This window comes from Euprymna scolopes, chromosome 32 (genome assembly GCF_053919585.1).
Source record: "Euprymna scolopes isolate OS-2025 chromosome 32, ASM5391958v1, whole genome shotgun sequence".
In the NCBI taxonomy this organism is placed as follows: Eukaryota; Metazoa; Mollusca; class Cephalopoda; order Sepiida; family Sepiolidae; genus Euprymna; species Euprymna scolopes.
Genome location: NC_136513.1, coordinates 67,575,959 through 67,593,585, shown reverse-complemented (window position 1 = coordinate 67,593,585; position 17,627 = coordinate 67,575,959). Strand labels below are relative to the sequence as shown.

Genomic DNA, 17,627 nt, shown 5'->3' with positions numbered 1-17,627 from the left:
CAATTTTAAAAGCAAAACGGCGACCTCGAATATCATACATTTAGTCTAATAAAAATGTTGCAAAAATAATAAAAATGGTTTTATTTCAGCCTTAGGGTCTAATGTGTTTTATATAAAAATAAATAATTTTTGTAATTTTTTGTCTGTCAAATAATTTACGCCGCTAAACTACATATTTGCCAAGTTTTGTTTATGTTTAAAAATATTTTGAAGCGCTTTTTTTTATTTTTTAAATCTTAAATTGTAGATTTGTGGATGTCAAATATCGTCATATTTTCTAGATCAAATGTCCACTCGCAAGATTGCAAACGAAAGCTCCAGATCTAGTGGGAAAACCGCTAAATTGGCAACACTGGAAATCACTTGTTTTTATTTAAAATTAAAACTGTTTTTCGTTGTTCAGGGGAAGATAACTCTCGAAATCTTTTTGGGTTTTCCACGACCAAAAATGGCACGAGCTGTCATGAAAAGTTTCTTCGAATTTTCGGCCAAAACTTTGGCCGGTGAAAATGTCGATTTTAGTCGTTTTAAGGGTAAAGTGGTTCTTGTGGAGAATGTCGCTTCATTGTGAGGCACAACTACACGGGATTTCACTCAGATGAATGAGTTGGTCGCCAAGTTCGCAGATAAACTCGTCGTCTTGGGTTTCCCGTGTAATCAATTCGGACACCAGGTAAGAAGAGCAGACTTTTTTTTTTTTTTTTCACTCAGTCAGTCCCAAAAGTGATCGAAGAAGTTTACGATTTGAAAAACACTTTTCTTAAAGAGTTTTCTTTTTTCTTTTTTTTTCTATCCTTGTCTTTTTCTTTTCTTTCTTTTCTTTCTTTTTCAACTCTTATTTTATTAAATTTTTTTATCAAGGGACTAAAATTCTCGGGTTTGTATTACTGTACACATAGATTCGAAAAAGTTGTCAAAAAACAAATAACAAATAAATGTTATCAAAGGCAAGATAAGTTACTTAAACTGGATATAATTTTCGTGTGTTTATTCAATGTAACATGTTTATTCAGCTCGAAAAGCATACAGTGTTTACCGATGTAATGGGAAATTCAAAATGGCACCGGACTCTCTCTTTAACACGGTAAGTTCGGGGAAAGGTGTTATAAATAATAAACTAGACAAAATACTGTTAGAAATTCGCTCAATATATGTTACCGTGACATAGACTGACATATATTCGGTGGTTTTTTAATAGTATTTTGTCTAGTTTTCTATTTATAACGCCTTTTCACAAACTTACCGTGTTAAAGCGAGAGTCGGGCGCCATTTTGAATTTTCCAATACATCGCCATGTTTTTCGAGCTGAATAAACATGTTGCATTGAATGAAAACACAAAAAATATATCCAATTTTGTAGAAAAGTAACTTATCTTGCCTTTGATAACATTTATTTGTTATATATTTGTTTTTTGACAACCTCACAGTAATACAAACCCAAATTCTCTCATTTGACCCTTTGCATTGCTTAATGTTGCATTATTATTTATTTATTTTTCGCTACTTTCAAATAATTCTGTCCTCTTCTGGACTGATTCTCCGTCGATACTCGGGACTGAGTAAGTACTGAAAGTTGGATAGTTAATTAGTAATTAACTTAATTAGATTTCTTCTGTCTTTCCCTTATATATATATATATATATATATATATATACACACACACACATGGTGGTTTATAAAGAAAGGAAACCAAAACCAACACCTGTAGTTAAAAATGCAAAACTTTTAATCCATTATTAAGCATTAAAATATGACCATCCTTTTTTTTCCCCCTCTCTTTTTTGTTATTCATCCCTCTTTTGTTCTTCACACACGAAAGTTTTTCAGTTTAAAGTGGAACAATGGAAACGCCTATTAGTGACCAATTTCTTGAGACTTAGACGATTTCTGAATACGGTACTAGTGCACATACGGATCCGCGCTATTTTTTAAATCGTATTTACAAGTTTAATTTAAGTTTTTTTTTTTTTTTTTTTTTTTTTAATTATTATTTAATTGTACCTATTTACTATGCCTCCCCACGGGACAGAGTTAGACACCAGGGTCGTTTTTTTAACGTGGAGAAAAGGTACAAAAATAAAAATTGTCTCAGTCGTGAAAGATTTCTCCTCCACCGAAAGAGAACAAGAAATGGAAGTGCAGCACTGCTGCAGCATCTGAAGAACAGATACTACACTTTGATCTTGACCAAAAGGCCAAATGGTTAAAGTATAGAATAGGTACAAAACACCCTACCCTATGTTAAGAATGGCTTTTTAAATAATAACGTTATTTCAGCACGGATCAATAAGTGCACTGCACTAGTACCCTGAATATTTTGCCGGAGAAACCAGTCCATCCCGAAAATGACTGAAGTAGTTTACAATTTACAATTTGAAAGCTAAAAAAAAAAAAAATTAAAAAAAAAGGGCAGACGGGGTTTGTATTACTGTACAGTAGTACACATAGATTTGAAAAGTTGTCAAAAAACAAATATATAACAAATAAATGTTATCAAAGGTAAGATAAGTTACTTTTCTTCCAAACTGGATATATTTTTTGTGTTTTTATTCAATGTAACATGTGTATTCAGCTCGAAAAACACAGTTTACCGATGTATTGGAAAATTCAAAATGGCGCCTGACTTTCTCTTTAGCACGGTAAATTTGGGAAAAGGTGTTATAAATAATAAACTAGACAAAATACTGGCAAAAACCCACCGAATACATGTCAGTCTAACGGTAACATAATATTGAGCGAGTTTCTAACAGTATTTTGTCTAGTTTTATATTTATAGCACCTTTTCCCAAACTTACTCTGTTAAAGAGAGAGAGTCGGGTGCCATTTTGAATTTTCCAATACATCGCCGGTAAGCACAGTTTTCGAGCTGAATAAACATGTTACATTAAATAAAAACACTGAAAACATATCCAGTTAGATAGAAAAGTAACTTATCTTGCCTTTGATAACATTTATTTGTTATATATCTGTTTTTTTGACAACTTTTTCGAATCTGTGTACAGTAATACAAACCCGGCAGACGACACTAAACATGTGAACCATTGAACCAATGGTTCACATGTTTAATGTCGTCTGAACCATTAAGTTTAAAAGAAAATCAGGTAATCCTTGGGCGTTGAGTTACATGGCGACCAGCAGAAAAAAAATAATAGTCGCTCCCTTAGTCCCCCCCCCCCTCCTAGTCAAGCTTGACGCATGCGCACGTAACATTTTTTATTTACCGATGTTGCCGTTGTAACTAGACGATTCGATTTGTCACTTTTACAAACATTTATTTTGAAAAAAGTTTTGGTAAATACCCAGATCCGCTACTACAGAACACCGACCACTCTTTTTTTTTTTTTTTTTTTCTTTTTAGGTAATTGAGGTCGCTGACAACGAATCTGATAGTCAAACTTGGGGCAAATTTACCGTTTGCATGGTATTTACCCCTGAACCCACGAACTACACTCCACCATTTTGCAGCTTCCGTTTACGCTACGCGCATGCACGCTGTAGCATAAACGACGGCTTCACCAAGCAAACTACGTTGGGGGAGGGAATTTTTTTTTTTTTTTTTTTTTTTTTTCCCCGGACATAGAATTTTCTAATTTTCAAAAATACATTATAGCACCTTTTGGGTGGAAAATTTAAAATTAACTGAAAAAGAAAAGGAAAACACTCCAAGTTCGAGTGAGGGGGGGGGGGGTTAATTTATCTGTTTTTTTTTTTTTACCTGGAACATAGAATTTTCAAAAAGTAACGCACCGACATTTACCAATTAGAACACCATTTAACATTTTCCGAAGATTTTACTGTTTACATTGGGGGCACGAGCGGGGGGGGGGGCGGATGTGATGTTGGGGAGCGCGCGCCTTAACATCACATCCGCCCCCCTCCAGTAAAACTATTTTCAAAATAAATAAATAAATGTTTGTAAATGTGACAAATAATCGTTTAGTTACGGCAACGTCAGTAAATAAAATGTTACGTGCGGGGTGAGGTGGGGGACTAAGGGAGATAGGGGTATCAGAATTTTTGTAGGAATACACGAAACTGCGAATAAAATATAAAAAATCTCGTAATTTCTCTGTTAAAAGTGGGTTGTTTATTTTCTTTATGGATTATACTTCCAAAATAAACTATTAAAGTTGCTTTAAAAGTAATAGAAATATTTTTTTATTTTTTAAAAAACAGTAATGAATTTTACGAACTCAATATTTTTCAATTTTTAAACTTTAAAAATCTATCAAAATTTTTCTATTGATTCTATTTTTACGATATTTTCAGGGTCAATATGAATTTTTATGCTCTTTCCAATAAACAATAGACAAACTTTTTTTTAATTCACGCCCCCCCCCCATTTTCAAGTGTCTATTAAAAAGTAAATAATTAAGTTACTCACCAAAGTTTTATATATCACAAATTGAAGAGAAACGGTCAATAAATAATACAAATTTAAAACAAAAAAAATGTAGTGTTTTTAGAAATTTACCTGTAAAGTTCGAAGTTTAAAACCTTTTTTTTTTTTTTTTTTTTTTTTTAAACCACGTTGTTTGTTTTTTCTTTTTAATGAAACCTTGATCCTTGCTCCTTTAATTGAAAAAAAAAAATTAGGGCTTGAATTACATTTTTCGAGGAGTTATAAGCTTGAAAAGACGGAGTGGAATTATTCACTATTTTTCACGAAATTTCTGAAACACCTAAGGGAGCGATTATTATTTTTTTCTGCTGGTCGCCATGTAACTCAACGCCCAAGGAGTACCGAAAATCAGAACCTTTATAGGACTCATGGCGGAGTTTTTTTTTTTTGTTTTTTTTTTTTACATAGGTGGCACCACTTATCAAGGCCCAGAGGCCACTCGAGGATACGGGTTATTGAGTGTACAGTAGTCAATGGGATAATATGGTAATCATTAATAGTGGAAATTTGGTAAATTGGATTACTTAAGGGGGCAGATCAAGAATTTGTTTATGTTGGACTTGAAGACGACCATATTGTAGTCAGATGGAAAACGGGCAAACGGAAGATAGTTCCACGGGTGTACAATTCTAAGAAAGAAGCTTTGTTCATGGAATCTACGTTTTGACTTGAGCAATAAAGAGTGGGGGAAATTATTGACAGTGGTTTCAACTAGACAAGTGTTTTTCGTGAAAGTTTGGCGAGGGGGGGGGGGGCACTTGCCATGAAAATAATGATAAGCAGAGACAGGCTCGCAACGTCTCTTCTGTGGGAAAGAGGTTGCGGAAAAGAGAAAAGGGCATCCCCCCGCCCCCATCCCACTAAGCTACAAAGTCAAACAAATTTGTATGTTTAAGTGACATGCATGTGTGGGTGTGTTTAATGCATATGAAAATAGCAGTTTGAAATAACACGGTTGTCGAGAAGACTAAATCTTGTCAGATTTGATAATTTTTCCATGTTGGGAATTTAAGGTGCATAACATGCGAGAAATCCTGTGATGTGATTTATCTCTATTTTGAAAGAACAAGCAGCATCTCACTCATATTTTCTTGCCGTCTGCAGAATAGCTGTTTTAAAATATTTTGAATGGCATAATATTTAAAATTGTCCAAACGGTTATGAAACAATTATAATGCATAAGAAAATACATAATGTTCTCATTTTATATTTATTTGCAAAAATATTATAGGCGTGTGTTGTGATAAATTTCTTCCATACACACCCAATTTCCTCGCTGCAGATAGCAAATGAAACTCCACAAACAAAAGCCAAATTTTATTCAAGATGTATCAGAAATGAAAGTTCTTTGGTCACGGTAAGTCCTTTCCAAAAACAGTGGCTGAATTTGCTGTCCATTGCAATGGAGCCGGTAGTTATGATTCCCCTGTGGGAATGTTAGTTCAGTTTTCCTTTTAGAAGGATCCATGTTGTACATGGTTGAACATGGCGGGAATGTTGTCGCTCAATATGGCATATCTTAGGACCTTGTGGTCTCTGAAAGAAATGGGAATAATTCCTAGAATCAAATATATCAAGCCGAACACTGGAGAATATCCTCATTGGGTAAAATAAATTCAGAAATTATGTTGTCTCCATATTTAGAGAAATGTCCTTCGTTCGCCCACTGCATGGTGTCCAATGAAGGTAAAATCCTGGCACTCTATAACAGAGCACGGCTGTGTGAGTCTTTACCGTTCCGTGTTCATTTGTCAGACTCCAAAATAATGCACATGTGCTGACGGTTATATCCCACAGGGTTAGTGAATCTCTTGACAAAGGCTTCCTTTCTAGGGCAATTGCTCTTGACATATCAAAGGCCTTTGACAAGGTATGGCATAAGGGTCTACTTCACAAGATTTCCAGCTACGGTATAACTGGAAATGTTTTCTCAATCATTAAATCATTTCTCTCCGATAGGCTCATAAGAGTAGTGGTAGATGGACAAAAATCGGAGGCCTGCAATATAAATGCTGGAGTCCCTCAGGGGTCAATCCTGGGCCCAACTCTCTTCCTGATCTACATCAATGACTTCCCTAAACACATACTTAAATCATTCGTTGACATCTATGCTGATGACACGACCATCTACGGCAACACATCAAAGGCTGTAAATGACAAAGTTCTCTCTGATTCTCTCTCCTCTGATCTCAAGCGCGTGGTTCAGTGGGGGAAGATGTGGCTGGTTACCTTTAATGCATCCAAAACCAAACTCCTATCCTTACATCATCAACGCTCTGATCCCCATCTGGCATCAATTGTGATGGATGGCTCTCGTTTGGGTGAGGCCCCATGTTTTGACAAGCTTCTGGGTTTGACCTTTACTCCTGATCTGAAATGGAACACGTACATCAAGTCTGTTGCCAAGGTCGCTGGAAAGATGGTGGGATCCTTCTACCGCTCCAGAAGATATCTCACTACTGATGCAATTCTCTATCTATATAAACCAAGTACGTCCAAGGATGGAATACTGTTGCCATATCTGGGCAGGAGCTGCTAAAAACAGCCTATCCTGCCTTGACAGAGTACAAAATAGACTTCGTGGCTTAGTGGAGGATGCCCTTTTCTCTACCCTGCAACCTCTCTCCCACAGAAGAGACGTTGCGAGCCTATCCTTGTTTTATCGTTATTTCCATGGCAGGTGCTCGTCTGAACTCCAATCTCTGGTCCCCCCTCGCCAATCTTTCACGAAAAACACACGTCTAGCTGAATCCACTGTGAAAAATTTCCCCCACTCTATATCTGTGCCTAAATCAAAACGCGGATTCCATGAACAAAGCTTCTTTCTTAGAACTGCACGCCTGTGGAACTCTGTTCCGTCTGCCTGCTTCCCTCCGGACTACAACTTGGATGTCTTCAAGTCCAACGTTAACAAATTCCTAATGAACCGCCCCCTTAATTAAACACTTCATCAGATCTCCACACTAACGTAATGTACTTGCAATAACCCTTATCCCTGAGTGGCTTCCGGGCCTTGATAAGTGGTGATCACTGTGTAAAAAAAAAAAATACAAAATTGACACCAAACTGACGCATTCAAATTGAACCAATCAAAGACCGTCTAGCAAATCATGTTAGGCAGGCAAACAAAATGGCGTTGGTTATGGAATTTCTCACACACTGCCAAGGAGGAGGAAAAAGTAATGGATAATCATTACTTTTTTTCACAGTACAAGTTAATTAATAAAATGGCGTTGGTTATGGAATTTCTCATAGTGCGTGTGTATGTGTATATATATATATACTAGCAATTCAGCCCGTCTCTTCTCAGGTCCTATGCACTGTTCATAATTTGCCCTTCATGTGAATACACTTTATGTAAGATTTCAAATGTTTAGACCCGGTCTGAGTAATTTTGTAGAGACCGCAGTGCAGAGGTCAATTTTTTTTTTTTTTTAACTTGGACCCCAATTTTGATCCCCTTAACATTTATTATTTTGGATCATCAATCGATCTGTAGTTTACCACTAAGCTATATCTCCAGATGCCAATAATTCTGTTTTTTTTTTTTTTTTAAGAAGAAATCATTGCTAAGATTTTATCTCCCTTGCCAGGGTAACGTATAAAAATTCCTTTGCAAAAATGTTTGTTTTATTTATGAGAAAATAAATATTTTTAGGATTGGATTTTTTTTGATTTTCGATCCTTATCGGATGAATTTCTATACAAAACATATCTAAGAACACTGCCAGACATATAAATTACCTATGTGTGAAATTTGCAAAAGATAGGCTCAGCCGTTTGGGAACCTATGAGGAAGGAACTCGCATACACACAAAGTGACTTTTATATAATAGAGATATTATTGCCTACACGCAATTGTTTAGTTTTTATAAGCTATTATGTTAAGCGACTAAAAATGAACCCAAAACTGCCCAACACCAATCACAATCAAGGATTTGCCTCAGGTGACAAATTAACAATGGCAACTGTTTAAATTTAAAAAGAAATCGTCTGTTTTTTTGAACATTAAAAAAATAAGAACCATTGTTTAATTTTCTGCCAGTACTTGCTGACTTTACAATGTTTCCTTTTATTTTTTTAAGTTTTATATTTTATTTTTCAAAATATCACAGTACTGAAATATCTGGATAATATCCATAAATCCTGTTTGTCTGAATTCAGTTGTTGTGACTTTAAAGGTCATTTTCCATCCAAAAAATTTAACATTAATTTCATAAAATTTATTTTGGTTAATTTTTTAGTTTTTAGTTATGTTCATTGAAATATAAAAATTGACAAATTTGTAGATTAACACCCTCCCATGCCCTTATTCTTCAGTTAATCATCAAAACAAACGTTATGACTAAATGAATTTATTTTGTCTTGTAAAGGCTACCATAGTTTCTTTAAAAGTAACTTTAAATTTTGCCATGCAACATCTGTATCTTTGAAATTCAGGTTTAATATTTTTGCATATCCAGCAAATCATCCTAAATCTTATTTAGACAAAAAGTAAAAAATTGATTGAAAAACCTTTAAAAACCTTTAAATGTGTTACCCATCGAGACAAAATCACAGTGAATGGTGTTTTAATTTTTTTTTTTTTTTTTTTTTTTTGTAAAATTTAGAATTTTATTTAAAAATGGTAAAAAAAATTCAGGCTTTTATCTTTCTGGAAAAAAAATTGCTCAAGAATAATGGATTAAAATTTATTATTCTTGAGCAATTTTATTTATATTTTAATTCCTTTTAAAAATTAGATTTTTATTCATTTTTTAAAAAAATTTCTTTTTTTTTTTTTGGCCGTGGCTACTTTATCATAAAATCAACTTTATTTAACAGGGACAAATGAATATAAAGTGTATTTGCTCGGGCGGCAAGCTTCTGCTAAAAACAGAATGTTGATTTCTGTAGTCTCATCTTGTCTTACCATTTTCTGGCAAAGAACGAGAATATTTCCTTTGCATCTTATCTTCATAACATCTTTCAGGGACTATTTTGTCTCTTCCAACGAGTTGGATGGAAATGCATGTTTGCTGAAAGTCTCACATTTGCAGAAGTGTTCGAATTGTATTTCTACACAATTCTTAACACACCTATTTTCACCAAGTGAACTACAACTCAACATTATGCAAAGGATTGCGCATACACATAGAAGAAATAGATATGTCATGCATTATTTTATTAAACTATCGTGAACCAATTCTCAGTATGACATTACAATTTCACTTTCAATCTCGGTGCAACTGTCAAGCTTGAACCAAAGAAAGAAAATAGATTTCAAGAGTTTATCTATCTTGTCACACCTCATGACAAGAAATGAGATGTTTTTAGCGTTTGGTTTCCACAGTATCTGTTCAGAAATTCTATTATATTTGCATGTGAACAATCTTGTATTTCTATGCAAATTTTAAAATTATGCCGGTTTGTAGTCAAAACAAACCACAAACTGATCACTAGACAAAAGATTGTGCATGAAAATAAAAGAAAGTAAATCTTGATGTAAATGCTAATCTAAAAATTGAAAATATATTTAAGTTTTTTTTTTTTTAATAATTTATTGACAAAAATTGCAAGGCAGTGATGGCCTAGGTGTATCAGAATTTTTGTAGGAATTTTTGACACCCCTAACACGAAACTGCGAATAAAATATAAAAAACTCGTAATTTCTCTTTTAAAAGTGGGTGGTTTATTTTCTTTATGGATTATGCTTCCAAAATAAACTAATAAAGTTGTTTTAAAAGTAATAGAAATATATATATATTTTTTTTTTTTTTTAAACTAATGAAATTAATTGAATTTTACAAGCTCAGTATTTTTCAATTTTTTAAAATTTAAAAATCTATCAAAATTTTTGTATTGATTCAATTTTTACGATATTTTCAGAGTCAATGTGAAATTTTATGCTCTTTCCAATAAACCGAATGTATTTTAGACAAACGTTTTTTTTTTTTTTTTTAAATTCATGCCTCCCCCATTTTCAAGTGTCTATTAAAAAGTAAATAATTAATTTACTCACCAAAGTTTTATATATCACAAATTGAAGATAAATGATCAATAAATAATATATTCAAATTTAAAACAAAAAAAAGTGGTGTTTTTTAGAAATTTACCTGTAAAGTTCGAAGTTTAAAACCTTTTTTTAAAAAAAAAACACGTTTGTTTTTTTTTTGTTTTTTTTTTTGTTTTTTTCTAATGAAACCCTTGGTCCTTGTTCCTTAATTGAAAAAAAAATTAGGGCTTGAATTACATTTTTCGAGGAGTTATAAGCTTGAAAAGACGGGGTGGAATTATTCAGTATTTTTCATGAAATTTCTGACACACCTAGTGATGACCTACTTGTTTTCCTTTTTTATTTTGAGATGATTTTATCTTAAAATATCTTTTTATTTACTCATATATATATATAAGCACTGCAGTCATACCTAACGCTTAAAAAAATATTGCCACTTTCAAAGTATGTTCCGACCAAGTAAAACAAAAACTTTTACATTTCAATTTTCTTTGAACAGGAAAATGCCAATGGAGCAGAGATTATCCAATCTCTCTGCCATGTCCGTCCTGGAAATGGTTTTCAACCCAACTTTCCAATAATGGAGAAAGTTTCCGTCAATGGTGATAAGACCCATCCCATATTTGATTTTCTAAAGGACCACCTTCCAGCCCCCAGTGATGATCCCATCTCGCTTATGAACAACCCACAGTTCATTACTTGGACACCAGTAAAGCGAAATGACATTTCCTGGAATTTTGAAAAGTTTTTGGTGGCTCCTGATGGAAAACCATATATGCGATACAGCCGAAACTTCCTGACAATCAATCTTCAAAAAGACATTGAAGAACTTGTTGCTAAATTTTCATAAATTCTTTTTTCTTTTTTTTTATAAGAAAAGGATTTTTTTATTTAAGTGACACATTAAACTCTGAACAAAACTTTAGATTTCAAAGGATAAAATTGTTTACTTCAAAAACATTTTATGGGCATATTTTATTTTAGTCAATTTTTTTTTTTTTTATACAATTAATACCTTCCCCCTTTCATGAGTAAAGAAAAGACTGGAAGCAATGAAAACCTGTTTCTTTTTTTTTTTTTTCTACAATGGCGGGCCTAAATGACAGTGGAGTTGTAAAAAGATTTTCTTTCATCTTCACTCGATAAATATTGGCTTTAAAGTCTTTGCAACACTTTTCATGTTCTCCACTCTTTTCTACAAAAACAATAAAATAAAAATATTTTAATTATCAATACTTGTCTTATTTCTTTTTATTCTCCCATTTTTTTTATTTTGTATTGCTTCCTCCCCCACAAATATTTACTTTTTCTCTCTTCACGTTTCATTTTTTTTTTTTTTTTAATTTTTTTTTTTACCATCCATCTCCTTTCTATATCAGCTAAATGGATTTTCAAACCATTGTACATGTTATATAATCACGTATGTTGTAATGTTCATTGTGTGTGTGCATGCACATTTTTAACACAAATATAGATGCCTTCAACAAATGCGACAAATAGCACGATTGTCTGCTTGTCCAGATAAGGGAAGGACGTACTTTTTTGGCCTAAACCATTGCTGTATTGTTCCAGACGCACTTCTGAAAATGTAAATCATTTTCTACCCCAAAAACTCAGACAACCAAATTGTTTTTCCACATTTACATTTATTCCTGTTGCGACTTTTCGTTCTGGGGTTGCACACCGTTTCATTTTCCAGGAATTACATATTACTATCTTTCCAGATGAATGCTTCCATAGTTGAACGATTCTCAACCAGCTGAGAACTTACCTGTCTACTCCTTCCAACACGTTTGCTCAAAACTCAACTCTGCCTGTATATATTCAAACTAATCCTTTTGACTACACAAACACCTAACAAGTTTCTTCTGGCCCAATTTTATTGCTTTTATTTGTAGGTTTGTTTATGCTCACTACATACTTTTCTATTAAAACCTGTTTTTAACGTTCCTTCTTGTTATTGTTTCTAGTCAAGTTAAATTCCTAAAACGTCATTTGAACCATATTGCATTTTTTCTCTTTTAAACAAATCTAATTCAATCTACCTAATAATAATCTTCTGGCTCAGATAATTCAGCAATACCCTGGGTATGCTAATCTGCAACTCTTTCCATCCTATTTTTAAAACATGTACGCATTTTACAAGTGTTTGTACATTTTTCTTTGTTTCTTCCTATCCCTGAGCCAACAATCCCTAAATTCTCCACACCCCATCTTGGCTATCCATAAAAAATTTTTTTTTCTTTTGGTTAGTCTTCAATAACTGACTGCTCCCTTATTTTATTTAGACTCGATCTCCATTCCGGCTTCATGGCACTATCATTTTAGATGTAGGTGCGTTCCCTATAACCGATATTAGCTGTTATTTCCAAGCACCTTTGTTTTACCATAACAATAAGAGGCTCTATTTGCCTCTCCACAAAACTTGACAACCCCTCGTCCAATGGTTCCTTTAATCCTTCCTCTCCCGTGGCTGTTTCTAATAATTAGGGCTCTGTCTACTTTTTTTCTACTGATATTACTTTAAAATATTTTCATTTGTTTCAGACGTTTTAGGGATCAAAACAGAAAACCCCTACCTACAATATTTACTCGTCAGCTCCTAATTATATAAGATACCTTCCACCATACTGATTTACTTGGATTTCCCAAGCCTGGATTCTTAGAACCTTAGAAAACATCACTATTCAAACGCTACTGTCTTTGAATAATACATAATGAAACATGTGTAAAATTACTTAAACCTTTTTCTCCAAACTTAATTTAAATCCATTATATTTCCTTTAGTCTGTTTCACTTTTTCTTGGAAATCACTGAACCGATCTGGCGGAAATTTTGTATAGGCTTTTGATTAAGCAAACTAAGAATTATGATATCCATTCGATGTACAGTTAGGAATTAATAGGGATTAGCATTTCATGCAAGAATGAGCACAAATTTAATTGTCGATTTTTCTGTCTTTCATCATGTTCTTTACAATAAATTAATATTTTTATTTTCAATTAATAAAAATATATTTTCAAACCTGAGATTCTTTATAAGAAATCATTTATAAAATATTAGCCTGGGTGCCTGGCGTTTGGAGGTACGTGTTGAGCAAAAAAAAGTGTAAGCTCGAACCCGTACCATGAAAGAAAAAAGCGTGACATTTTAGCCAGTGCGTCTATCGCTAAACTGAAAGTAGCAAAGTTTTAAATTAAAGCTAGTTGATTGGAAAGACGGGGATGACTTTTGAAAAAAAGCGCCCCTCTTCTTGTAGAAAAGTGCCCAGTTGAGAGTGAAGGAATTAATCTTTTTTGATCAATTTTTCGATATTTGAGTCAAGCTTCAAAACGATACTGATCTTGTGAAAATCAATCACCTCTGTCGAAAATTTTAGGCAGGCATACATACAGTTAAACAGACGGATAAGATTTATATAATAGATAATTTGTTGATTTAATTATATCTACTAGAAGGTACTTTTTTTTTTTTTTTTTTTTTTTTTTTTTTTAAGAGTCACCACATTATGGAGGCCTGAAGACTAAAGGTTAATGAGTGTATGATAGTCATCAGTACACCAATCATTTGTTGTGGGAATTTTAAATAATTTCATTATTTAAGGGGATTGGACTTGAAGACAACCATATTGTAGTTAGCTGGAAAGCAGGCCAGCGAGCAGTTCTAGAAAAACTTAATTCATGGAATCCATGTTCAGATTTAGTTACAATGGAAAATTTTGTTGACAGATTCTGCTGCTTAAAATCACTGATGAAAAAAGAAAATCCACATTGATCATTTTTCAGTTTTTTTTTTTTTTTTTTTTTTTTTTTGCACAGGCATAACCACATTATCAAGGCCAAGAGGATACTCAAGGATAAGGGTTAAAAAGTGTACAGTAGAAATTGGACAATACAGTAATCATTATTAATGAAAAGTCGGTAAATTTGTTAACTTATTTGGAATGGCTCATCAAGAACCTATTTACGTTAGACTTGAAGACAACCATATTGTAGTCAGCAGGAAAATGGAAGACAATTCCACAGACATGCAGTTCTAAGAAAGAAGCTTTTTTCATGGAATCTACATTTAGGTTTAGGCACAGATAAAGAGTGGGGGGAATTATTGATAGTGTTTTCAGCTAGACGAGTGTTTCTTGTGAAAGTTTGGCGAGGAGGGACCATAGATTGAAGCTCAGTCGAGCACTTGCCATGAAAATAACGATACATCAAACTCGCAACATCTCTTCTGTGAGATAGAGGTTGCAGGGAAGAGAAAAGGACATCTCCTACAAGGCTACGAAGTTTATTTTGAACTCTATCAAGGCAGGACAAGTCCTTTCTAGCAGCTCCTGCCCAGATGTGGCAACAGTATTCCATCCTTGGATATACCTGGCTCTTATATAGATAGAGAATTGCATCAGCAGTGAGATATCTACTGGATCGATAGAAAGATCCCACTATTTTTCCAGCGTCCTTGGCAACAGATTTGATGTACATGTTCCATTTAAGACCAGGAGTAATGGTCAAGCCAGAAGCTTGTTAAAACTTGAGGCGAGAACCATTCATTTCAATTGATGCTAGATGTGGATCAGCATGTTGATGATGCAAAGAGAGAAGCTTGGTTTTAGATGCATTAAAAGTAACCAGCCACTCCTTTCCCTATTGTACCAATCGGAGAGAACTTGGTCGTTTACTGTCTTAGATGTGCTACCATAAATGGTAGTGTCATCAGCATAAATGTCTACAAATGATGAAAGGATGTGATTTGGAAGATCATTAATGTAGATCAGGAAAAGAGTTGGACCCTTGAGGGACACCAGCATTAATACTGTGAGCTTCTGATTTTTGCCCTTCAACTACTACTCTTATTAATCTATCAGAAAGAAATGATTTAATAATTGAGAAGACTTTTCCAGCTATACTATAGCTGGAGATCTTGTGAAGTAAACCTTTATGCCATACCCTATCAAAGGCCTTAGATATGTTAACAGCAATTTCCCTAGAAAGGTTGCCTCCGTCGAGAGATTTGCTAATCCTATGAGATATAACTGTAAGCACATCTGCTGTAGATCTAGCAGAACGGAAACCATATTGAGTGTCACTAAAAAGGTTATTTTTGTTGAGATGGTTGATTACTTCTGTATTTAACAGATTCCAGCAACTTACTCATGACGCACAGGAGACTTATTGGCCTGTACTGAGAGGGGGATGAGTGATCATCTGAGTTCTTAAATACAGGGCATACTGATGAGATTTTCCAGGGGGATGGGAAGCTATTCTCCTTAAGACAACGTTTAAACAGTTTTGTAAGTATGGCCGCTAGTTCAGGTTGTATTCTTTTTAGTACTATAATTGGAATACCGTCAGGGCCAGTTGCTTTACTGGAATCATGGTTTTTGATTAGCTTGGCAACATCACGTACAGATATATGTATATCACATAGCGTGTTTTCTGATACAGGAAATATTGGGGGTTGGCGGCCTTGGTCGCAAAGGGTAGAATTAGCTGCAAAGTTCTTGGCAAAGAGTTTGGCTTTGTCTGATGCTGACGAGATTACCTCAGGTCGATTGATGATAATTGGGATAGAGCACATGCTTCTTTTTAGGATTCTGTTTGCTATTTGCGAAAACTGGTGGGAACCAAGCCGTTGCTCAGCAACTTTGGATTTGACGGATTGAGCATACAACTCTCTTGCGTTCTTTATTACTTTCTTACAATGGTTGCTGGCAGTCCTGAAAGCGGCTTTAGTTTCCATACATCTATTATGTTGGAAGATGTTGAAAAAGTGATTTCTGTACGCAGTGGCAGCAGCACATTCTAGAGAGAACCATGGCTGGCTGTTAGGTTTCTGCTGGAACTTTTTCGAGGTTATGGAACGGTCTATACCTACAATTAACCATTCTGTCAGGTCTGATACTATAGAGGACACATCCTTTTTAAACATGGAACGCAGAGGTAGATCCGATATAAATGTACGGAAGCTATCCCAGTCAGCCTTAGTGTATCGATATACTGTACGATGGAGAGGTACGTCTGGGGACTTATTACATTTCATTTTTATCTTAATTGATACAACAGAGTGGTTGGAAGATCCAAGAGGAGACAGAACAGAAACTGAACATAGTTCAGGGCAAGTTGTGAGAAAAAGGTCTAGTAGACTCGCATACTGGCCGCCATTGTCGGGCACATGGGTGGGTTCGTGGACAATCTGATAGAGGTCATAAGCAATGGAGAAATCATGACAGAACCTCCCCTCATCATCGGTCTTGTTTGAGTGGGTCAACCATTTGACGTTGTGAACATTGAGGTCTCCACATACGCGAATGTTAGCTGAAACATATGCTGATAGAACTTGGTCAATTTTCTCAGATATGCTTTTAAAGATAGTAACTCCGCTGTTGTGGAGGCGATAGAGAGCAAATATAAATGCAGTAGTTTGAGCTAGTGCAACTCAGAAGCACATATAGGGTAAGTTTGGATCTTCTCTGGAGATGTCCCTACCACATGGAAAGCCATCTTTAATATAGGCACATATTCCATGCCCATGGCGATCTTGGGGGTCAGATTTAGAAGTTAAGTTAGAGTATCATTTAATTGCGAACTTTTCTAGGGAAATAGCCTGTCCAATGCCAGTTTTGCTTAAAAATAAAAGGTCTGGTTTAGTCTCCTGCAATTGGGTTTCAACCTCTGGAAGGTTAGAACGTAGACCCCTGATGTTAGAGAAGGAGACATGGTAGTAGGGGTCTACGTTGAAAGTTGGAGAACCGGGTTTAATCGTGTATTTCATTAAGATTGAATATTAAACAATTAAAGCAAACAATTTATTTCTTCAGTTGCACAAGGCAAAACTAAATCTGCTCTTTGAACATCAAACGTCATGTATTTTCAAAGTCAACAGACGTTAGGCATTTGAATTCACATAATTATTGTATAAGAAAAATATTAACCCAGCAAAGAAATTTTAAAATAATAAATTTGTAAACTTTAGTAAATATATTTGTGTAAATATCAAAATCCTAACAAAACAAAATCCTAACAAAACAAAATCCTAACAAAACAAAATCCTAACAAAACAAAATCCTAACAAATCAAAATCCTAACAAAACAAAAAGTTACTTCCATTATTCATATTTTGTCGATATTAAATGTATGCACAAAATGAGTCACAGATTTTATGCAGAGAATTGAAGGTCTCTACCAAACACAAATTCATTCACATACAAACAAATGTATTTAAAAAAGCAACAAA

General features: G+C 34.3%; 1 protein-coding gene across 1 annotated transcript; it reads left to right on the top strand.

Moving 5' to 3' along the window:
* The first annotated feature begins 389 nt into the window (after positions 1-389).
* Positions 390-11,630, top strand: LOC145256406 (glutathione peroxidase 2-like). The gene is made up of 2 exons (XM_080115269.1): positions 390-673; positions 10,897-11,630. Exons 1-2 carry the CDS (start codon positions 449-451, stop codon positions 11,245-11,247), a joined length of 576 nt encoding a protein of 191 aa, XP_079971395.1. The 5' UTR covers positions 390-448; the 3' UTR covers positions 11,248-11,630.
* Positions 11,631-17,627: the final 5,997 nt, after the last annotated feature.